The 21,114-nt window shown below is 37.4% G+C and overlaps 1 protein-coding gene across 2 annotated transcripts in view; it reads left to right on the top strand.

Annotated features, from left to right (window-relative positions):
- Positions 1–3,003: 3,003 nt before the first annotated feature.
- The window catches only part of COPB1 (coatomer protein complex subunit beta 1), a 43,010-nt gene continuing 24,899 nt past the window's right edge, over positions 3,004–21,114 (top strand). The window contains exons 1-8 of one of the 2 annotated variants that reach the window (XM_003254974.4): positions 3,004–3,255; positions 3,961–4,108; positions 8,520–8,749; positions 9,151–9,320; positions 12,292–12,406; positions 14,373–14,465; positions 16,424–16,561; positions 19,770–19,889. In XM_003254974.4, coding sequence (XP_003255022.1) covers positions 4,018–4,108; positions 8,520–8,749; positions 9,151–9,320; positions 12,292–12,406; positions 14,373–14,465; positions 16,424–16,561; positions 19,770–19,889 — 957 coding nt within the window. In that variant the 5' untranslated portion in view covers positions 3,004–3,255; positions 3,961–4,017. The remainder of the gene's footprint in view (positions 3,256–3,960; positions 4,109–8,519; positions 8,750–9,150; positions 9,321–12,291; positions 12,407–14,372; positions 14,466–16,423; positions 16,562–19,769; positions 19,890–21,114) is intronic. The other variant, XM_003254975.4, reaches the window with a different exon arrangement.

Below are 21,114 nucleotides of genomic sequence, written 5' to 3'. Positions count from 1 at the left end.
CCAGCACTTTGGGAGGCTGAGGCGGGTGGATCACCTGAGGTCAGGAGTTCGAGACCAGCTTGGGCAACATGGCAAAACCCCATCTCTACTAAAAATACAAAAATTAGCTGGGCATGGTAGCATGCGCCTGTAGTCCCAGCTACTCGGGAGGCTGAGGCAGGAGAATCACTTGAACCTGGGAGGCGGAGGTTGCAGTGAGCCGAGATCATGCCGCTGCACTCCAGCCTGGCCAGGTGACAGAGCGAGACTCTGTCTCAAAAAATAAAAGCGAAGATATTGTATGTTTATCATTGTGGAACATGCACCTATTCCACAAATGCAAACTACTAGTTGGCTTGTATTCAGCTAAAAAAATAAATAAATATTCTGTATTATACTTTGGGGAGCAATTTAAGTAATTTTTTCAATGTGATTTTTAGTCTTATATACTGACTAGAACTGAAAGTCCTCCCCACTCCAGTAATACTCAACCCCATGTATATACAGTTCATTGTGATGCCCTTTCATGTTTAGTCTGTTGTACTCACATATTCCATTTAGTCTGTTGAATAATTACAAACAGTAAAATCCTAATGATGTTTTATAAAGCCTGTCACTTTGATACAAAGATACTCAATTCACCTGGAATTTATTGAACATGTATATATGCAGCTCTGAAGAACTGGCATGGAATAAAAGGCAGTGGCTGGGTGTGTTAGCTCACGCCTGTAATCTCAACACTTTGAGAGGCCGAGGTGGGAGGACTGCTTGAGTTCAGGAGTTCAAGACCAGCCTGGGCAATATAGTGAGACCCCCATCTCTACAAAAATTATTAAAACTTAGCCTGGTGTGGTGGCACACACCTGTGGTCCCAGCTACTCAGAATCACTTGAGCCCAGAGTCTGAGGCTGCAATGAGCTATGATCATGCCACTGTACTCTGGCCTGGGTGACAGAGTGAGACTCTTGTCTCAAAAAAATAAAAATAATAAAGTAGATGACAGGACTCAGGTCCTAGTACTAACTCAGTGTTTGGCCATTACATGATTTGGGGCAAGTCCCTATTCTCTAGGCCTTGACTTTTTAGATACCACAGTTTCTATGGTCCTTGATAAAATGACCAGGTCTTTGCATTTATAATTTAAAAGGCATTCAAAATTATATAATTACATCTTAGAGTAAAAAAGCCCAAAACAAAGTGTATTTTACAACAGATCAGGAAGAGTTAATGAGGCTAATATTAAGGTCCTTATACCCATTCAAAAAGCTTTGTACTTAAGAATATGGAAAAATATATGCACTGCCAATGACAATTGTAGGTTCAGATCTAACTAAAGTAATATGTAAAACATTACATTTTCTTGCCTTTTCATATTTAGTACTTAATGACTTGGGATCATGAGAAACCTCAAAGTTATTCTGTAACACAATGAACCTCTGGGGCAAATGAAGTCTGTACGGTTTAAGTCCCACACCGTGATGGCCCTAAACAGAGCTTTCTTACTGTAAGTCTAGTTTTTATACCTTTTTTGGCCTCATTTCTTGCTGACAGATTGTCACTTTTTGGTAAGTTAAGTGGGCTTGGAAACCAGATAACTGCATTTGTAAAACTTCCATGTTAAAAACGAATACACAGAAAAGGAACAAACTGTTCTACACACACCTGGGATTGATCTCAAGGGAATTATGCTGAGTAAAAAAATCCAATCTCAAAAGATTACATTGTATAATTCCATTTATATAACATTGAGATGATAAAAATCATAGAGAATTATTAGTGGTTGCCACAGGTTAGTGTGGGAGGTGGCTATGGCTACCAAAGGACAGCATGAGAATCCTTGGGATAGAACTGTTCTGTCTTGACTGTGTTGGTGATTACACACATATAAGCATGATAAAATTGTCTACAAGTAAATATAAAAACAAATACATGTAAAACTAGTGAAGTCTGGACAAGGTTGGGTGAATTATGTCTGTCAATTTCCTGAAATTGATATTGTACTATAACTATGCAAGATGTTACCATTGGGAGAAACTGGGTAAAGAGTATATAGGATCTCTGTATTTGTGTCACTCTACAATTAAGATGAAATATTTAAAAAAAATGAATGCACAGAATCAGAGGGGCACTCTTAAAGTGCTGTCAACACATGGCCTTTGTAATACATTTTGGGTGCTCAAAGAATTTATAGATTGCTTGATGGTTCTAAAAAGAGAAAGCTCAAAAGAGCTAGATCCTACATAAATGAGGTACTATTGGTGTTCCATCTTCCTGAGATGAACCTGTTAATTAGGGCAGTTGCCGTCAGATCTCTTTTTATTCGCAATATTTTGCATAAGCTTTAAGATATTTTGTTATTAATAATTGGCCATAAAACCTTTTTGTGGGGAGAGGGAGGTGTAGGGGCGGGGCGTGCTATGGAACTTCAAATGGGCAAAACCGAAAGTACTGTGGCTGATTGCAGCTGCAACAATTAGGTCTTTGGAGATACGTAAAATCCTTTAAAACAGTGACTGTCTCCCTTTATGCATAAAATTTTTTTCTAATCTACTGGGTGCTCAGAAAGGATCACGGAAAGAGGCCATTATTAAATAAAAAGCAGAAATTATACCAATGTGACTTTGGATTTTCAAATAACTCCAGCCCTACCTGCAGAGAGGCAGATTTAAACTACTAGCGATGTTAAAAACTGAAATGGATTTTAATCTAGTGATCATTAATAAAATAACTGAATTACCTTCCCAATAGTATTAGTTACTTTCCCAGTTTATTAGGGTGTGGGCAAGAAAAAGGATTCCTGGGTTTCCACTTTCCAGTCCAGAGCTCTTTTTCACGGGAACAGAGCCCTGTAAAAGTTTCCCTCGCTCCAAGCACTTCCTCCCCTTGACTGTTCCTGGAAAAAGGAACGATTTCCAGTTAGCGTTTAAATGATCATAGTGCTTAACTCAGCGCTTGGCTTGCAGGGAAAACTAGAAAATACGTGGTTTCATTGCTCTGCGGCCTAATCAATCCCTGGACGAGAGAAGAGGAAGAAAATAGGATATATTTGCAGCGCGCAAGCGCTGCACAAAGAAAGCATGTCCTCTCTGAGTCGCCGTAGGTGCTAGGTGGCTGTGGCTTCGCTCGTTACCCCACCCCCTTCCACGTCAGCCAAGGACTCTGGAGCCGCCGCCGCTGCTGCGGGTCGGAGCCGGGGTAGACGGATCTGCGGCTACACCAAACCACTGCTCCTCGGAGCCTGGTAGTGGGCCACAAGCCCCCAGTCCCGGAGGCGTGGTGGGTCAGGCAGAGTCGGAAGAACTGGCTCTCTAGCTGGAAGATGCGGAAGGGGAGCGACTAGGCCGCTTGCGTCTGGGCCTGGCAGAGGGGACCGGGTGGGGGTGGGGGTGGGGGTGGGGGTGGAGGGCTAGGAAGCTCCGGGTTGGACGCTCCATCCCGTCCTTTGTATTGGCCAGGGGTCTTTTCCCTCCCAAGACCCCTAGACTTACCCTTTCAGGCCCAGAGCTGCTTTGCTGGAGGAAGGGGAGGAGGAAGCGGGTAGGGCGAGGTGGGAATGCAGCGCGCTGATGAAGGGACCCGCGGACATAGAGTCGGAACCCACCAAGGACCGCGATAAAGCGCTTTAGGGTTTTGGCAGAGTATTCAGGCACAAGGTCTCTTAACTTGAGCATGCAGATTGTGTGTTGTGTAAAAACCATATGTTCCATAACATTGTGGGGTGCGGCTGGGAGGGACTGTCACTGTTCTGTGGGCCTTCATTCGGCTGTACAGCGTTCTCAAACACTGGACCAGGATGCGATGAGGGAGTAGATAATATACCTTATGCCGGAGCTAACAGTGTGGTTTTTACTAGATTTTATTTTTATGGGAACACGATATAGATTGACCTGCCCTTTCTAATACTTTAAAAGGTCACTATAGGTACTGGTTTGTGGGGTTTTTTTTAAATTTGTAATGATATATCTGTGTTTATTTTTCTAGACTTTCTGGCATCCTTAAATCTTGTGTCAAGAATTGATTATAATATAACCAGAAACCATGACGGCAGCTGAGAACGTGTGCTACACGTTAATTAACGTGCCAATGGATTCAGAACCACCATCTGAAATTAGCTTAAAAAATGATCTAGGTAAACTTTGTATTATTTTGAGAATGAAATGAAAAAAGAAAAAATGAAAATAAAAAAGTCATATTTCATATTCCTTTATAATTAGAAATGCTTAATTTTTGTCTGAAGTTTTTCTAGGATCTCTTCAATAGACCTTTTATTAAAAATGTGAACTTCTTTAAATATTGGTTGTTTGAAATAGAACATCTCAGTTTATCTTAGTAAACCTAAAGAAATTGTAATAGTTTAGATATTCCTCAAAATGTCATAATTTTTGTGGACTTCAATATATTATACTTAATGTAGCTGATTATTTTCTCTAGGCAACAGGTTGAGGATGTGTATTGGACTATCTTAATTCCATCGTGCACTTAACTTCATGTTACTTAGCTTGTAAAACCAAAAGAACTTTGTTCTTTGGATTACCCACCCAAACAATTAGGTCAACACTGGAATAAACATGTATTTTCCAGAAAAGTTTACCTTTTCATTTTTTAAGCATTTTTGCAAACAAGAAAACAACTATATTTCTGAATTTTTTTTAATGTTTAATTTTTGTGGGTGTACAGTAGACGTATATATTTATGGGGTACATGAAATGCTTTGATACGGGCATGCAATGCATAATAATCACATCATGGAAAAATGGAGTGTCCGTCCCTTCAAGCATTTGTCTTCTGTGTGACAAACGATCCAGTTACACTTTTAGTTATTTTTAAATGTCTAATTAAATTATTATTGACTGTAGTTACCCTGTGTGCTATCAAATATCGGGTCTAACTCATTTTTTCTTTTTTTTTGTACCTATTAACCATCTCCACCTCCCTCCCACTACCTTCCCACCTCTGATAACCATCCTTTTACTCTATGAGTTTGTTTTGATTTTTAGCTTCCACAAATAAGTGAGAACATGTGAAGTTTGTCTTTCTGTACCTGACTTATTTCACGTAACATAATGACCTCCAGTTCCATCCATATTGTTGCAAATGACAGGATCTCATTCTTTTTTTATGGCTGAATAGTACTCCATTGTGTATATGTACCACATTTTCTTTATACATTTATCTGTTGGTGGACACTTAGGTTGCTTTCAAGTTTTGACTGTTGTAAACAGTGCTGCAACAAACATAGGAGTCCAGATACCTCTTTGATGTGCTCATTTCCTTTCTTTTGGATATATACCCAGTAGTCGGATTGCTGAATTGTATGGTAGCTCTATTTTTAGTTTTTTGAGGACCCTCCAAACTGTTCTCCATAGTGATTGTACTAGTTTACATTCCCACCAACAGTGTACGAGGGTTCCCTTTTCTCCACATCCTCTCCAGCATTTGTTTTTGCTTGTCTTTTGGATAAAAGCCATTTTAACTGGGGTGAGATGATTTCTCATTGTAGTTTTGATATGCATTTATCTGATGATCAGTGATGTTGAGCACCTTTTCATATGCCTGTTTGCCAGTTGTATGTCTTTGTGAAATGTCTGTTCAAATCTTTTGCCCATTTTTAAATCAGATTATGAGATTTTTTTTTTTCCGATAGAGTTTGAGCTCCTTACATATCTGGTTATTAATCCCTTGTCAGATGGGTAGTTTGTACATATTTTCTCCCATTCTGTGGGTTGTCTCATCACATATGTCGATTGTTTCCTTTGCTGTGCGGAAGCTTTTTAACTTGATGTGATCCCATTTGTCCGTTTTTGCTTTGGTTGCCTTTGCCTGTGGGGTATTATTGAAGAAAGTTTTGGCCAGACCAGCATCCTGGAGATTTTTCCCAATATTTTCTTGTAGTAGTTTCATAGTTTAAAGTCTTAGATTTAAGCCTTTAATCCATTTTGATTTTATTTTTGTATAAGTTGAGAGACGGGGGACAAGTTTCATTCTTCTGCATGTAGTTTTCCAAGCACCATTTATTGAAGGGACTATCTTTTCTCCGTTGTATGTTCTTGGCGCCTTTGTCAAAATGAGTTCACTGTAGGTGTATGGATTTGTTTCTGGGTTCTATTATTTTCCATGGGTCTGTGTGTCTGTTTTTATGCCAGTACCATGCTGTTTTGGTTACTGTAGCTATGTAGGATAATTTGATGTCAAGTAATGTGATTCCTTCAGTTTTGTTCTTTTTGCTCAGGATAGCTTTGGCTATTCTGGGTCTTTTGTGTTCCATATAAATTTTAGAATTTTTTTTTCTATTTCTGTGAAGAATGTCATTGGTATTTTGATAGGAATTGCATTGAATCTAGATTGCTTTGGGTGGTATGGACATTTTAACAATACTGATTCTTCTAATCCATGATCATGGAATATCTTTCCATTTGTTGATGTTCTCTTCAATTTCTTTCATCAGTATTTATAGTTTTCATTGTAGAAATCTTTCATTTCTTTGGTTAAATTTATTCCTAGGTATCTAATTTTATTTGTGGGTGTTGTAAATGGGATTAGATTACTTCTTAAATTTCTTTTTCAGATTGTTCAGTGTTGGCATATAGAAATGCTACTGATCTTTGTATGTTGATTTTGTGTCCTGGAACTTTACTAGATTTATCATATTTCTGAATTTTAAAAATGTATACTGTGTCTCCTTTTTGTGAGTGATTCTGTCAAGAAAAAAAATTTATAATTAATATGCTTTCCAAAGTAATGATTCTTGTTTAATTGAACTGCTAAAAATAAATACAACTTAAACTGATAAATATTGTTTAAACAGAGCAGAGTGAAAATTATGCTTCAAATATAGAAAGTATCTTTTAGAAGATAGTTTGCAGTTTGAAAAGAAACTTAATATTTTACTTGCCTGTTCCCACTTCTTAATCAGCAGTAATGGAATACCTCCTGATTTTAGGCTACTTAATACTAGGTTTCTGTTGAGGTCTATTTTTAGAGAAGGGAAAAGAAACCCAGTTTTATGACATTTAAAATGATGTCATTATATACATAAGCCACATATATTTCCCTTTTTTCATATTCATGTAGGATAGTTGAATGCAAAATAGTGAATACATTCATTAGTGTTTTTTTCCTCATAATTTAAAAATTTTCATTATTAGATCCTCAGGATACTTAAGGTTATAGCTAGGAAGGTAAAGAACAAAATCTGCCCTTAGTTGGAACAGTGCCCTAGTCTTAATTGAAGCTGCCTTAACTACCTTCCTCAAACCAATAAATAAATACATACTCTCCAGTTTAATGTATATTTTTGCCATTAAGAAGAGTTGAGACTGGGCACGGTGGCTCACGCCTGTAATCTCAGCACTTTGGGAAGCTGAGGCAGGTGGATCACCTGACATCAGGAGTTTGAGACCGGCGTGGCCAATATGGTGAAACCCCATCTCTAGTAAAAATACAAAAATTTTAAGTGGCTATTAAATGAAGAGTTCTGTGGGCCAGATGAGCCACCGCATCTGACCCTCAGAACTCTGTTTAATAGCCGCTTAGCTCTAATCATTACAAATGTATTTCTCATATTTAGGCCCAAATCTGGTTCCCGGTAACTACTACCCATTAGTTGTAGTTCTTTTCCTCGTAATGGCCCTAAGATTATTGAAGACTTGTGATTACTCTGTTCTCCCCTTCCCAAGATAGTTCTTTTATTTTGATGATATAAACAGTTGTAGTACAGTGTGCTACTACATACTTCTCTGCCTGTGAGTTTTGGATCCAGAAGATTTTTAGTACTATAAATTCTTCAGTATGCAATGATAATGGTGTGAAATTATAGATAGTTTTGCATAAAATACTTTATATTGCAGAGTTTTTAGGCTAAATAACAGTAAACTAGCATTTTATCTTAAATGTGTCATCCTTAATTCTAAATAATGACTACTAATCTAGAACATTTGAATTACCTCCCAGTTTTCCAGATGATATCTTAAGAAAGATTCCAAAGTTTTACAGCCTGCCTGCAGAACTATGATGAGATTTTAGAAATAATCCACTACTTTAGTTTTCAGCCTTTTTGAGTATGACGTTTCTCTTTCTAATGTTAAAAAAGTTACATATTTATCCTCCCATAATAGTAGTTTTAACTTTGTTAAAATGCACACAAATAGCTAAAAGCTGTTTTGAATTCAAAAGCAATTAATAGTATGTATTTACATTTTGAAAAATAGCTATATGTGTTTTGAAACACATGTTTACTTGGTATGACTGTAGATTCATGGAGTCTACATTAACTCAATTGGTTAGGAACCAGAAATCTAATCCAGTGCCTTCATATTATATATAAAGAGTCTGATTTCCAGAGATAAATGACTTGAGCAAAGACAGCTTATTTGATGGAGAACCAGGTGGAGAACTCTTGTCGCTTGGGTTTGTACTTTTATTATCATTGCTGATACTGAAGTAAGAAGGTACATTTTATTTTGTTAATTGCTTTTAAATTTATGTGATGAATTTTCTTTTGAAATAATTGTGCTTTTTTTTTTCTTTAATTTTTGATTCAGAAAAAGGAGACGTAAAGTCAAAGACTGAAGCTTTGAAGAAAGTAATCATTATGATTCTGAATGGTGAAAAGCTTCCTGGACTTCTGATGACCATCATTCGTTTTGTGCTACCTCTTCAGGATCACACTATCAAGAAATTACTTCTGGTATTTTGGGAAATTGTTCCTAAAACAACTCCAGATGGGAGACTTTTACATGAGATGATCCTTGTGTGTGATGCATACAGAAAGGTAAACCAAATCATAATTATTTCTGAATATTGCTTTGAATTTAAATGTAAAATTGGTAGAATGGGCTGTGTTTTAATTGTTAAAATTGAGTCTTTGATAAGATGTAAGTTGTAGAGATTTGGAATTATAAAGAGTTATTTTTAAAAGTTTTATTGTCATTCTTTTCAGACATTTTCTATGCATTTTATGTGTATATATTAATTAAAAAACAGTGACACATGTAAGACATTGATGAGATAGGTAAAAATTGCTTCAGTCAACAAGAATATAATGGAAATTCTCTGGTAATCTAGGTCTTTTTTCTCAAACGTATTTTTTTTTCCATTGGAAAGTTTTGCATTAAAATTTTCTTTTTGTAAAAAGCTGAAACTCAGCATTTCATATTTTAATTTTTCTATCAGGATCTTCAACATCCTAATGAATTTATTCGAGGATCTACTCTTCGTTTTCTTTGCAAATTGAAAGAAGCAGAATTGCTGGAACCTTTAATGCCAGCTATTCGTGCATGTTTGGAGCATCGACACAGCTATGTTAGAAGAAACGCTGTTTTAGCCATCTATACCATCTATAGGTAAATAAAGATACTGCTTTGGCTTCATTCTGTGAGTACTGTTTCGTCTTTTAGACTAGTGGTTCCAAAGTGGTTGCTTGCAGACTGAATATAGCTTGGAGATATGTTTTGTATGTCCAGCACTGTATTTTTTATTATGAACATTGAAAAGTCAAAAGATCTGGCAGCGCTGGCCCTAGCTTCCACATGACAACATTCTGCTGAACTTGTATAACAGTAACCCCCTTTATATAAGTTATATACTTTACAGTTTATGACAGTGCCTGTCATTCTCAACCGTATTACTCCAAGCCACTTTATATGTTCACTTGCTTAGCCTCTATAGGCTTTTAACTTTGGACCTTGTTTTAGAATTCGTTTTGTGGAATGTCGGTCTTTTTACTGTCAGAAGCTTTGAGGAAGGAACTTTTTAAATGAGAAGGGCTACAGTTATAACTGATTCCAATTCTTAGAAAGCTGAAGATTTTGAATTTTTATTTTTTTTTTCTTTTGTTTTGAGATGGAGTTCCACTCTCGTTGCCCAGGCTGGGGCACAGTGGCACGATCTTGGCTCACAACAACCTCCGCCTCCCGGGTTCAAGTGATTCTCCTGCCTCAGCCTCCCAAGTAGCTGGGATTACAGGCACCCACCACCACGCCCAGCCAATTTTTATATTTTTAGTAGAGATGGGGTTTCACCATGTTGGCCAGGCTGGTCTGGAACTCCTGACCTCAAGTGTTCCACTCGCCTTGGCCTCCCAAAGTGCTGGGATTGTAGGCGCGGGCTACCATGCCCGGCTGAGATTTTGGATTTTTAAACCAATTTAAGGAACCAGTTAGATGAAGGTAGAATGCTCAGTTTTTATAGTCACAGGTATCAGTTTATTAAGGACTACAATGTAATTTTTATAAGCATCTTTGTACTTTAGTAGATTTGTTGGTTAAGATATAATTTCATAGTTATCTTACTATTAGATTTTATCCATTAAGGAAAGTGGTATTCTGGTTAATAATGTAGGTGAGCCAGGTGTGGTGGCTCATGCCTGTAATCCCAGCATTTTGGGAGGCCGAGGCGGGCCGATCACCTGAGGTCGGGAGTTTGAGACCAGCCTGACCAACATGGAGAAACCCTGTCTCTACTAAAAATACAAAATTAGCTGGACGTGGTGGCACATGCCTGTAGTCCTAGCTACTCGGGAGGCTGAAGCAGAAGAATTGCTCGAACCTGGGAGGCAGAGGTTGCCATGAGCCCAGATTGCGCCATTGCACTCTAGCCTGGGCAACAAAAGCGAAACTCCATCTCAAAAAAAAAAAAAAAAAAAAATAATAATAATAATAATAATAATAATGTAGGGTGAGTTCCTTTAATGTTACCATACAGACTACACAAATTTCAGAATTTAAACTATAGTGCACATAGAAAAATTAGGCCATTTATAGGACAATTGGAAATTTGAACACTATGTCTTGATATTAAGAAATTATTAATTTTGTGAGGTATGATGATGAATAATTAGTTTTACAAGTAAAGAGTCCTTGATTTTAGAGAAACCTACCAATATATTTACAGAAGAAAGGTTACATTGCCTGTGATTTGCTTCAGAATAATATGGCAAGAGGGAAATTTGGCAAGGATATAGATGAAACAAAACTAGCTATGAATTAATAATTGTTGAAGCAAGGTGATGGATTTTATTAAGCTAGTGTTCACTCTTCTCTGTACTAATATTTAAATTTCCAAAAGAAGAGGCAAGTCAGTAAGTAAATAGTACACAACTAATAAAATTCAAGGGACTATTTTTTTCCTCTTAATGTAATTCTTAATATATTGATATGCTTAAAATGTATGCACAACAGTTATTAGAGACATTAGTTAACAGATGGTGTGTTAAATAAGTCAGCTTTTTCTGTATTGAACTAGAAAACGTATAATTTGATAATTTAATAGATGAAGGTAAAATTTTGTGTTTCCTTCTACCAGTTCCTTTTTTTTTTGAGACAGAGTTTCGTTCCTGTCACCCAGGCTTGAGTGCAATGGCGCGATCTTAGCTTACTGCAACCTCCACCTCCCAGGTTCAAGCGATTCTCCTGCCTCAGCCTCCCAAGTAGCTGGGATTACAGGCATGCACCACCACGCCCGGCTAATTTTGTGTTTTTAGTAGAGACGGAGTTTCTCCATATTGGTCAGGCTGGTCTCAAATTCCCAACCTCAGGTGATCCGCCCACCTGGGCCTCCCAAAGTGCTGAGATTACAGGCATGAGCCACTGCGTCCAGCTCCTTCTCCCAGTTCTAATTGATTTGAAGTTTCAAAAAGCAGGCCGGGCGTGGTGGCTCACGTCTGTAATCCCAGCACTTTGGGAAGCCGAGGTGGGTGGATCACTTGAGGTCAGGAGTATGAGACAAACCTGGCCAACATGGCAAAATGCTGTCTCTACTAAAAAAATAACAAAAATTAGCCTGGCATGGTGGCACGTGCCTGTAGTCCCAGATAGGAGGCTGAGGCAGGAGAATCACTTGACCTAGGAGGCGGAGGTTGCAGTGAGCCGAGATCGCTCCACTGCACTCTAGCTTTGGCTGGGCACGGTGGCTCACACCTGTAATCCCAGCACTTTGGGAGGCCAAGGTGGGCAAATCATGAGGTCAGAAGTTCGAGACCAGCCTGGCCAACATGGTGAAACCCCATCTCTACTAAAAATACAAAAAATTAGCTGGGTGTAGTGGTGGGCACCTATAATCGCAGCTACTCGGGAGGCTGAGGCAGGAGAATCGCTTCAACCCTGGAGGTGGAGGCAGCAGTGGGCTGAGATTGCACCACTGCACTCCAGCCCAGGCAACAGAGTGAGACTCTGTCTCCCAAAAAAAAAAAGCAAAAGAATCATTTATGTTGTAAAGTTCGATTAAATTAAATTTAATTTTGGTATTGTCCAGAGAGTTACTAAAATAGTAAAGTAGGCTTTTATTAAATATGGATGTTACCTGTTTTATTTAAAGAAATTTTGAACATCTTATACCTGATGCTCCTGAACTGATACATGATTTTCTGGTGAATGAGAAGGATGCAAGTTGCAAAAGGAATGCATTTATGATGCTAATTCATGCAGATCAGGTGAAGTACTTTTTAAAAAATACTTTTATTACTGTATTTAAGTGAGAATTAAAAGTATTACATAGACTTAATCATGTTTTTAGTCAGTAATTTTGTTTATAGTTCATGTGGTTTGTGTATTTTGATATTTTTAGGCTTGTAGAAAAATACATTTTTTTAACCTTTCTCTAAAATATTGTATATGTATACATTCTTTTTTTCAATTAAACATTGAAGAGGCATTTTAGAGCAGCCACCTTACAGTTTTTAAAAATTAAAATTATTATGGCTGTTCTTTCCTATGTTGGTATAGATCTAAAATTGTTTAGTAGAGAAAAATAGTAGCTTTGCATAGGTACATCCTTAGCCATGCCTGTGGAAATAGGGTGGCCTTCAGTGTAGATGTGTATCCTTTTAGGTTCTTCAACTTTCATACATGGGTGCCAACTGTACATCCTGCTCTGCTGGTGGTTAAAGTACATGGATCTACTTTTGGTTAGCAATTACTCTGTACACCTTGATGCCATCTAATCTTGAAATTTTCTAGCCAGTATTTATCACCAAAATATGGGAAATAATATGCATGAAGTCTGAAAAATATAGAGGCCTTCCAGTCCTCTGAAATCTAGATACTGTTACTTTTGTCCCCCAGATCTTCCTTTAATGGATTGTCCCCCAGTTATTTAAAATTGTGGTAACATACACATAACAAAAAAATTTACCATCTTAACCATTTTTAAGTGTTCAGTGATTTTAAATACATTTATAATGTAGAACCATCACTATCTTCCATCTTCAATAACTTTTTTTGTCTTGCAAAACTGAAACTCTGTACCCATTAAAAAATAGCTCCTTATTACCACTTCCTCCCAGTCCCTGGCAACCACCATTCTACTTGCTGTCTCTGTGATTTTGACTAAGTATTCCGTATAAGTGGAATCATGCAGTATTTGTCCTTTTGTGACTGGCTTATTTTACTTAGCCTAATATCTTCAAGGTTCATTTATGTTGCGGCATGTGTTGGAATTTCTTTCCTTTTTAAGGCTAAATAATACCCCATTGTAAATATATGCTATGTTGCGTTTACCTGTTCATCCATTGGTGGACACTTGGGTTGCTTCAATCTTTTAGCTATTAGGAATAATGCTATTGCGAATGTAGATGTACATGTATCTGTTTGAGACTTTGCTTTCTGTTATTTTGGGTATGTACCCAGAAGTGGAATTACTGAATATACAGCAATTCTCTTTTTAATTATTTTAGGAACTGCCATACTGTTTTCCACAGCAGTTCTACCATTTTACATTCCCACTAGTCGTGCACAAGGGTTCCATTTTCTCCACTTCCTTGCCAACACTTGTTACTATTATTTTTTTGGCAGTAGCAATGTTAATGGGCACGTGAAGTGGTATTCGATATTGTCATTTTGTCTTCCTAAACAAGATTATGAGAAAGCTGCGTATATGAGCAGTGTTTTGTCCTCGTGTAATTGGTTTTACTGACCAATGCTTTTGGCATTATGCTGTTAACCTACATTGAGAGACATAATCAGAAATAGTCCAATAAAATTTATTGATACTTTTACTGGAGAAATGTTTTCAGCATTGTAGTTCTCTATATTACAGTGTCCAATATATGAGGACATATAGGAGATTTTTCTTTTAGGTCTCAGTAACAGGAATAACTGTATACCTAAGCAGCTGGTTTTGATTGTATGGATACCCTGAATCCCATAACACATAGTGTTTTCCCTCTTTGGTTTAGCTGCTAGAAAATCAGACCCCAGGTTTGTGGCTCATTTCCAGAAAATATATTTAACTTTATGTCTTATATTTTATATGTTAACTTTATTCTTAATTTTTTTTCCAAGTTTCTCTTTGCCCTGATCTCCTCATTTGTTTTATATTGAGTTGTAATGTGTGTATTTTTTTAAGATGAATTAAGTCTTTCTGTTGAATGAGGTGGAGAATATTCTTTTTTTTTTTAGGATCGAGCTTTGGATTACTTAAGTACTTGTATTGATCAAGTTCAAACATTTGGAGACATTCTGCAGTTGGTTATTGTTGAACTGATTTATAAGGTAAGAATGATAATCTATGATGAGTAAAATAAACCCAGCAGTTTAAGACAGGGTTAAATAGTTTCTTTCTGGGATAATAATTGCTAGGATAATATATTTTAATAGTATAAATATTTTATAGCATAGCCTATTAAAGCCTTTTTTTCTTTTACTTTTGGTTTATTGTATTTTCTAAATAGAATACTTGCTTATATCCTTTCTAAACCTCCATAAAGATTTCAATAAAAATTCATGGCTTGAGCCAGTGTAGCTGCACATAAATCATGTGAACTTCCCAGTCACTGAATAGATTATGAATTAGGCTTTAGAATAAAATTCAAGATTTTCTTGAGCATATATCAGACCACTAAAATCAAACAAAAAAGCCTTAAATACTTTTTATGTTCCCTGTTTGTAAAAGAGAATAGAAAAACTTTAAATGCATTAATATGACGTTGTAGGCCATTGACAGGAAATCTAAAACTAGCTAAGAATTTTGGATTTTTAAATGAAGTACTATATTGGCAACACTTTACTATGATATATCCTTTGAAAGAGTTGATTACATCTTAATGTTCTGATAAAAGGTACAAGACCATTAGAGGCCAACAAAACGTAGGTCCAGATGGCTTTATTAAATACGATAGTATGGTCAAAACACCGGTGGACATTACTAACTGATTATAGCTGTCTTGCTTCTGTAAGAAAGAGGCTCCTCTTAACACAAGGTACCAGTAGTTTGGAATGGAAATTTAAGATGAAACCAAGACTTACTGTACATTTTTTTTTTGTTTGTTTGTTTTTGGCAGAGTCTCACTCTATTGCTCAGGCTGGAGTGCAGTGGTGCGATCGCAGCTCACTGCTGCCTCTACCTCCTGGGCTCAAGCGATTCTCCTGCCTCAGCCTCCTGAGTAGCTGGGATTACAGGTGCATGCCACCGTACCCAGCTAATTTTTGTATTTTTAGTAGAGATGGGGTTTCACCATGTTGGCCAGGCTGGTCCCAAACTCCCGACCCCGTGATCTGCCCACCTTGGCCTCCCAAAGTGCTGAGATTACAGGCGTGAGCCACCATCTCCAGCCTATAGTTCTTTTTAATTCATGTGTATAGTTTAGGATGCCACTGAGGTTCTCAAAATTAGCGGTTGCCTGCTATCTAATGACTTGTTTAGTAGGGTCCATGTTATAGTAAAAGGAAATAACTTTTAAGTTATGTCCATGTAATAGAGATTTGACTATATATATTTTAGGAAAATCTACTACGAATACTGACTTCAAAAGAGAAAAAATAAGGGATATTTGCTATACAAGTAAAGGTATCAGGATGCATTTAGAATGGGATAGAAATTTTTAGTTTTCTCTCCAATGTTGAATATAGTCTCAAATAATAAGTAGTAGTACTTGGGAAAAATGTGTTATCTTTCTTGCTTGAAAAACTGGTATTTTCCTTTTATTAGCTATTGAGATTTATATCATCCATCATGTTTCCCTTTGACATCCAGAATAAACATTTAGGACTAAATTTAATATCCTGTGACAGTACCCATATTAGTGTACTGGGTTAATGTGTCCTTACTTTTGTTACTTTACATTTTCTTTTTCTCTTTCACTTGTGTGTAGCATACACATATTTTAAGTCATCAGAAAACCTTTTACGAAACAGTAAAAATATAAATTGTGGTGGGATGAATAAATGAGTGCACAGCTGTAAAAATTATTTTGTTCACACCATCCTATCTAGTAAAGCCATTTCTTATATGTGTTTTTGTTGGCCTCTAACTTACTTCTTTCTGAAATTACCAATGTTGTGTCATAGTGTCTCATCCCATTTTGGCTGATATTTTCATATGTCCTCCTAAGACTGTTCTTAGCTTTCATATTGAGAAAACTAGCATCCCATAAGCTGACATTCATGAAAAAACTCCATTTGAAAACAAGTGTTCCTGAAATCGGTTGAAATGTTAATGTTTTCTTCTCCAGGTCTGTCATGCTAATCCATCAGAAAGAGCTCGTTTTATTCGCTGCATCTATAACTTATTACAGTCATCCAGCCCTGCCGTAAAATATGAAGCTGCTGGGACATTAGTGACACTCTCTAGTGCACCAACTGCAATCAAGGTACTGTGTATTTCTTTTGGGGCCAGATTAGATGATAGATTTTCTGTCTTAGCACTCATGATTTGGTGACATTTCAATTCACTATGTGGTTACATGGCACAGAGAGAATAACTACAAATTTATAAAATTATTTGATGCCTTATATTGTTCAACCTTCCTTCTTTTCTTCCTTCCTGCTTTCATACACATATATATAGATACAGACAGAGAATGACAGTACAGTTAACCTCTGACAACACAGGTTCGAACTGCGCAGGTCCACTATACATGGACTTTTTTTCTACCTCTGCTACTCCTGAGACAGCAAGACTAATCCCTCTTCCTCTTCCTCCTCCTCCTCCTCAGCCTACTCAATGTAAAGAGGTTGGGGATGAAGACCTTTATGATGATCTACTTCCTCTTAATGAGTAGTAAATATTTTCCGTATACTTTTCTTAACATTTTCTTTTTTCTAGCTTACTTTATTATAAGAATACATTATATAATACATCTAACATACAAAATATGGGTTTTTGTTTGTTTTGTTTTGACACAAGGTATTGCTTTGTCACCCAGGCTGGAGTGAGGCAATCTTGGCTCACTGCAGCCTCCACCTCCTGGGTTCAAGCAATTCTCCTGCCTCAGCTTCCCGAATAGCTGGGATTACAGGCGCCCACTGCTATGCCCAGCTAATTTTTTGTATTTTTAGTAGAGATGGAGTTTCACCATGTTGGCCAGGCTGGTTTTGAACTCCTGACCTCAAGTGATCCGCCAACCTTGGCTTCCCAGAATGCTGGGATTACAGGTGTGAGCCACCGCACCTGGCCACAAAACATGTTTTAATCAACTGTGTCATTGGTAAGGCTTCTGGCCAACAGTAGGTTATTAGTAGTTAAGTTTTTGGGGAGTCAAAAGTGATGTGTGTGGCTGGGCACAGAGGCTAACACCTAAAATCCCAGCATTTTGGGAGGCCAAGCTGGGAGGATTGCTTAAAACCAGGAGTTAGAGACCAGCCTGGGCAACAAAGAGAGACCCTATCTGTACAGAACCTTTTTTTTTTTTTTTAATTAGCTGGTGCTAGGTGTGGTGGTGCGTGCCTGGAGTCCCAGTACTTTGGGAGGCCAAGGTGGGATGATCGTTTGAGGCCAGGAGTTCGAGGTTGCAGTGAGCTATCGTGGTGCCACTGTACTCCAGCCTAGGCAACAGAGCAAGACAAAAAATAATATGAATTAGCTGGGCATAGTGGTGTGTGCTTATAGTCCCAGCTATTCTGAAGGCTGAGGCATGAGGATAGCTTGAGCCCAGGAGTTCAAGACTGCAGTGAGCTATCATTACTCCAGCCTAGGTGAAAGAGTGAGACCCTGTCTCTGAGAAAATAAAAATTAAAAGAAAAATGTTACATATAGATTTTAAGTTTTAGTAAGTGTTTTCAATAATAGAGTATTTACCTTTCTGTAATTTATTCTGTCAAGACTGTATCAGCAACCCCTAATCTATTCAGAGAATGAGCTGTTCTAAAAGCCAAATTGTTTAAATTGGAGAATTTACTGCTTTACCCAAAACTCGAACTTTTTTTAATTTTTAATTTTGAAATAATTTTAAACTTACAGAAAAATTGCAAACATAGTACAAAGTTCTTTTTTGTTGTTTTGTTTTGTTTTTGTTTTTTGAGACGGAGTCTCACTCCGTCGCTCAGGCTGGAGTATAGTGGTGGGATCTTGGCTCACTGCAACCTCTGCCTCCCAGGTTCAAGTGATTCTGCTGCCTCAGCCTCCTGAGTAGCTGGGACTACAGGCACATGCCACCACACCCAGCTAATTTTTGTATTTTTGGTAGAGACAGGGTTTCACCATGTTGTCCAGAATGGCCTTGATCTCCTGACCTTGTGATCCACCTGCCTCGACCTCCCAAAGTGCTGGGATTATAGGCGTGAGCCACCATGCCCGACCAGGACAACATTCTTATATATTCTTCACCCAGCCTTTCTCATATGTTCACATCTTCTATAATCATTGTATAATTGTCAAAACTACAAAATTAACATTAGAACAATACTATTAACCAAACTACACGCTTTATTCATATTTCATCAGTTTTCCCACCAATGTCCTTTTTTTGTTCAGGATCTAATCTAGGATCCCATATTGTATTCAGTGGTCATATCGTAGTCTCCTCCAATCTGTGCTAGTTCTTAGTCATTTATTATTTTTCATGACCTTGACACATTTGAAGAATACTGGCTGGTTTGTTTGTAAAATATCCCTCAACTTGGGTTTGTCTGATGTTTTCTCAGATTGAGGTTGTACATTTTTGGAAAGAATACCACAGAAGTGATGTGTCCTTCTTAGTGTATCTTACCAAGGAGTACATGATGTCTATATGTCTTATTACTGATGATGTTAACCTTCATCAGTGAAGGTGCTGTCTGCCAGATCTTCCAGTTTTATGATTTCTTCTAGTGTAATCAGTAAATGTTGCAGGGGGAGATACTTTGAAACTATACAAATATACTGTTGTTCCTCAAATTCCCACCTACCTATTTTAGCAACCATCAGTGGATTTTCTTACAACAATTATTGCTGTGGTACTCTAATGGTGGTTTTCTATTTCTCTCATTCAATATTTATTTATTGGAATTCTTACGCAAGGAAGAGCTGTTCTTTCTCTTCCCTCCCTCCCTTCTTTTCCTTCCTTCTTTCTTTGTATCAGTATGGACATTTTATTCCATCATTCTAAAATACTTTACACATTTTTTGTCTTATTAATAATTATCATAAATTCTAAAACATTTTAACAACTCTGGGTGATCTTTATATTCTTGTTGTTTCTGCACTGCAATGCAGATGAGTTAGACTTTGCCTCTAAACTGAAATATGCTTAATCGATGTACTTCTTGGGATTCTTTTCCTGCTTTTTTCTGGCTTGTTCCTTAGTTTCGACCCTTAAATTTTGGCTGTTAGTAAGTATTTCTACCTGTAGCAGCTTTTTTTCATCCTTTTAATTTGTAATGCCTCTAATCTCCTGTAAGTTTGAAAAATAACAAGGGACTAGAGGAACCCATTCCTCAGAACAAAATATATAATATGTGAACTCTAGTACAGGGATTAATGAGTGCATTTTGGCTTCATGGGAGTGTGTGCGTGTGTGTGTGCGCGCGCATGCTTGTTTTTAAATTTTGTGTTTATGATAGATGAATAACTTCTTAAAATGTATTTCTTTTTTTATGTAGGCCGCTGCTCAGTGTTACATTGATTTAATTATTAAGGAGAGCGACAACAATGTAAAACTCATAGTTTTGGATCGCTTGATAGAATTAAAAGAGCATCCTGCTCATGAACGAGTACTACAGGTAAGTGTTAAGATCTCTCTGAAAAAGAGAGATCCTAAATAAAATATTTTCAAATTTAGGTCATTCTCAAGCTTCGCCCATCTTGGTTAACCTAAATGCTTGAAAACTGAGCAGTTTATATTTTGATCAGCTAAAGTGTTAACTATTGAGTCATCATAGCCTTTTGGGGTATTACCTTTACCACAAAAAATATTTCTAAAATGGCTGGACGTGGTGGCTCACACCTGTAATCCCGGCACTTTGGGAGGCAGAGGCGGGCACATCATCTGAGGTCAGGAGTTTGAGACCAGCCTGGCCAACATGGTAAAACCCCGTCTATACTAAAAATAACAAAAATTAGCTGGGCATGGTGAAGTGCGCCTGTAATCCCAACTTCTTGGGAGGCTGAGGCAGGAGAATCACTTGAACCCAGGAAGCAGAGGTTGCAGTGAGCTGAGATCGTGCCACTGCACTCCAGCCTGGGCAACAGAGTGAGACTCTGTCTCAAAAAAAAAAAAAACATTTTTTTCTAAAGTGAATCAGTATTATCTTTTTTTTATCTTTTCGGTTTGTACTGTATTGACTATTCTTAGCAATAGTGACATACTCATTTTAATTTGAATATAATTTACATTTTGTGGAAAATTATTATACCAATTGATTGAGAATAAAAGATGATCTGATTCTAGAAAATTATCACCATATTTGTTTAATCCATGAGAATAATAATGGTTATAAAAATAAAACCCCGTGACAGGTAAATGCAGTGCTGATCTTGGATCAGAACAACAGCAACAACAAATTTCTATGAAGGACATTATTGGGACAGATTGAGAAATATGAATATGGTGTGTATATTAGTTAATAGTATTGATCAATGTTAAATTCTCTGATAATTATAATGTGGTTATATAAGAAATTATCCTTACCCTTGAGAGAGATACACTAAAATGATCAGCATTAAAGAGCAAATGTGGGCCAGGTGTGGTGGCTCATGCCTAAAATCGCAGCACTTTGAGAGGCTGAAGCAGGTGGATCACCTGAGGTCAGGAGTTCGAGACCACCCTGACCAATATGGTGAAACCCTGTCTCCATTAAAAATACAAAAATTAGCTGGACATGGTGGCATGCAGCTGTAGTCCCAGCTACTCAGGAGGCTGAGACAGGAGAATTGCTTGAACCCAGGAGGCAGAGGTTGCAGTGAGCCAAGATCTTGCCACTGCACTCCAGCCTGGGTGACAGAGCA

The sequence above is a fragment of the Nomascus leucogenys genome, chromosome 15 (genome assembly GCF_006542625.1).
Source record: "Nomascus leucogenys isolate Asia chromosome 15, Asia_NLE_v1, whole genome shotgun sequence".
NCBI classification, from domain to species: Eukaryota; Metazoa; Chordata; class Mammalia; order Primates; family Hylobatidae; genus Nomascus; species Nomascus leucogenys.
Note: the sequence above shows the minus strand (reverse complement) of the source record. Positions and strands in the feature narration are given on the sequence as shown.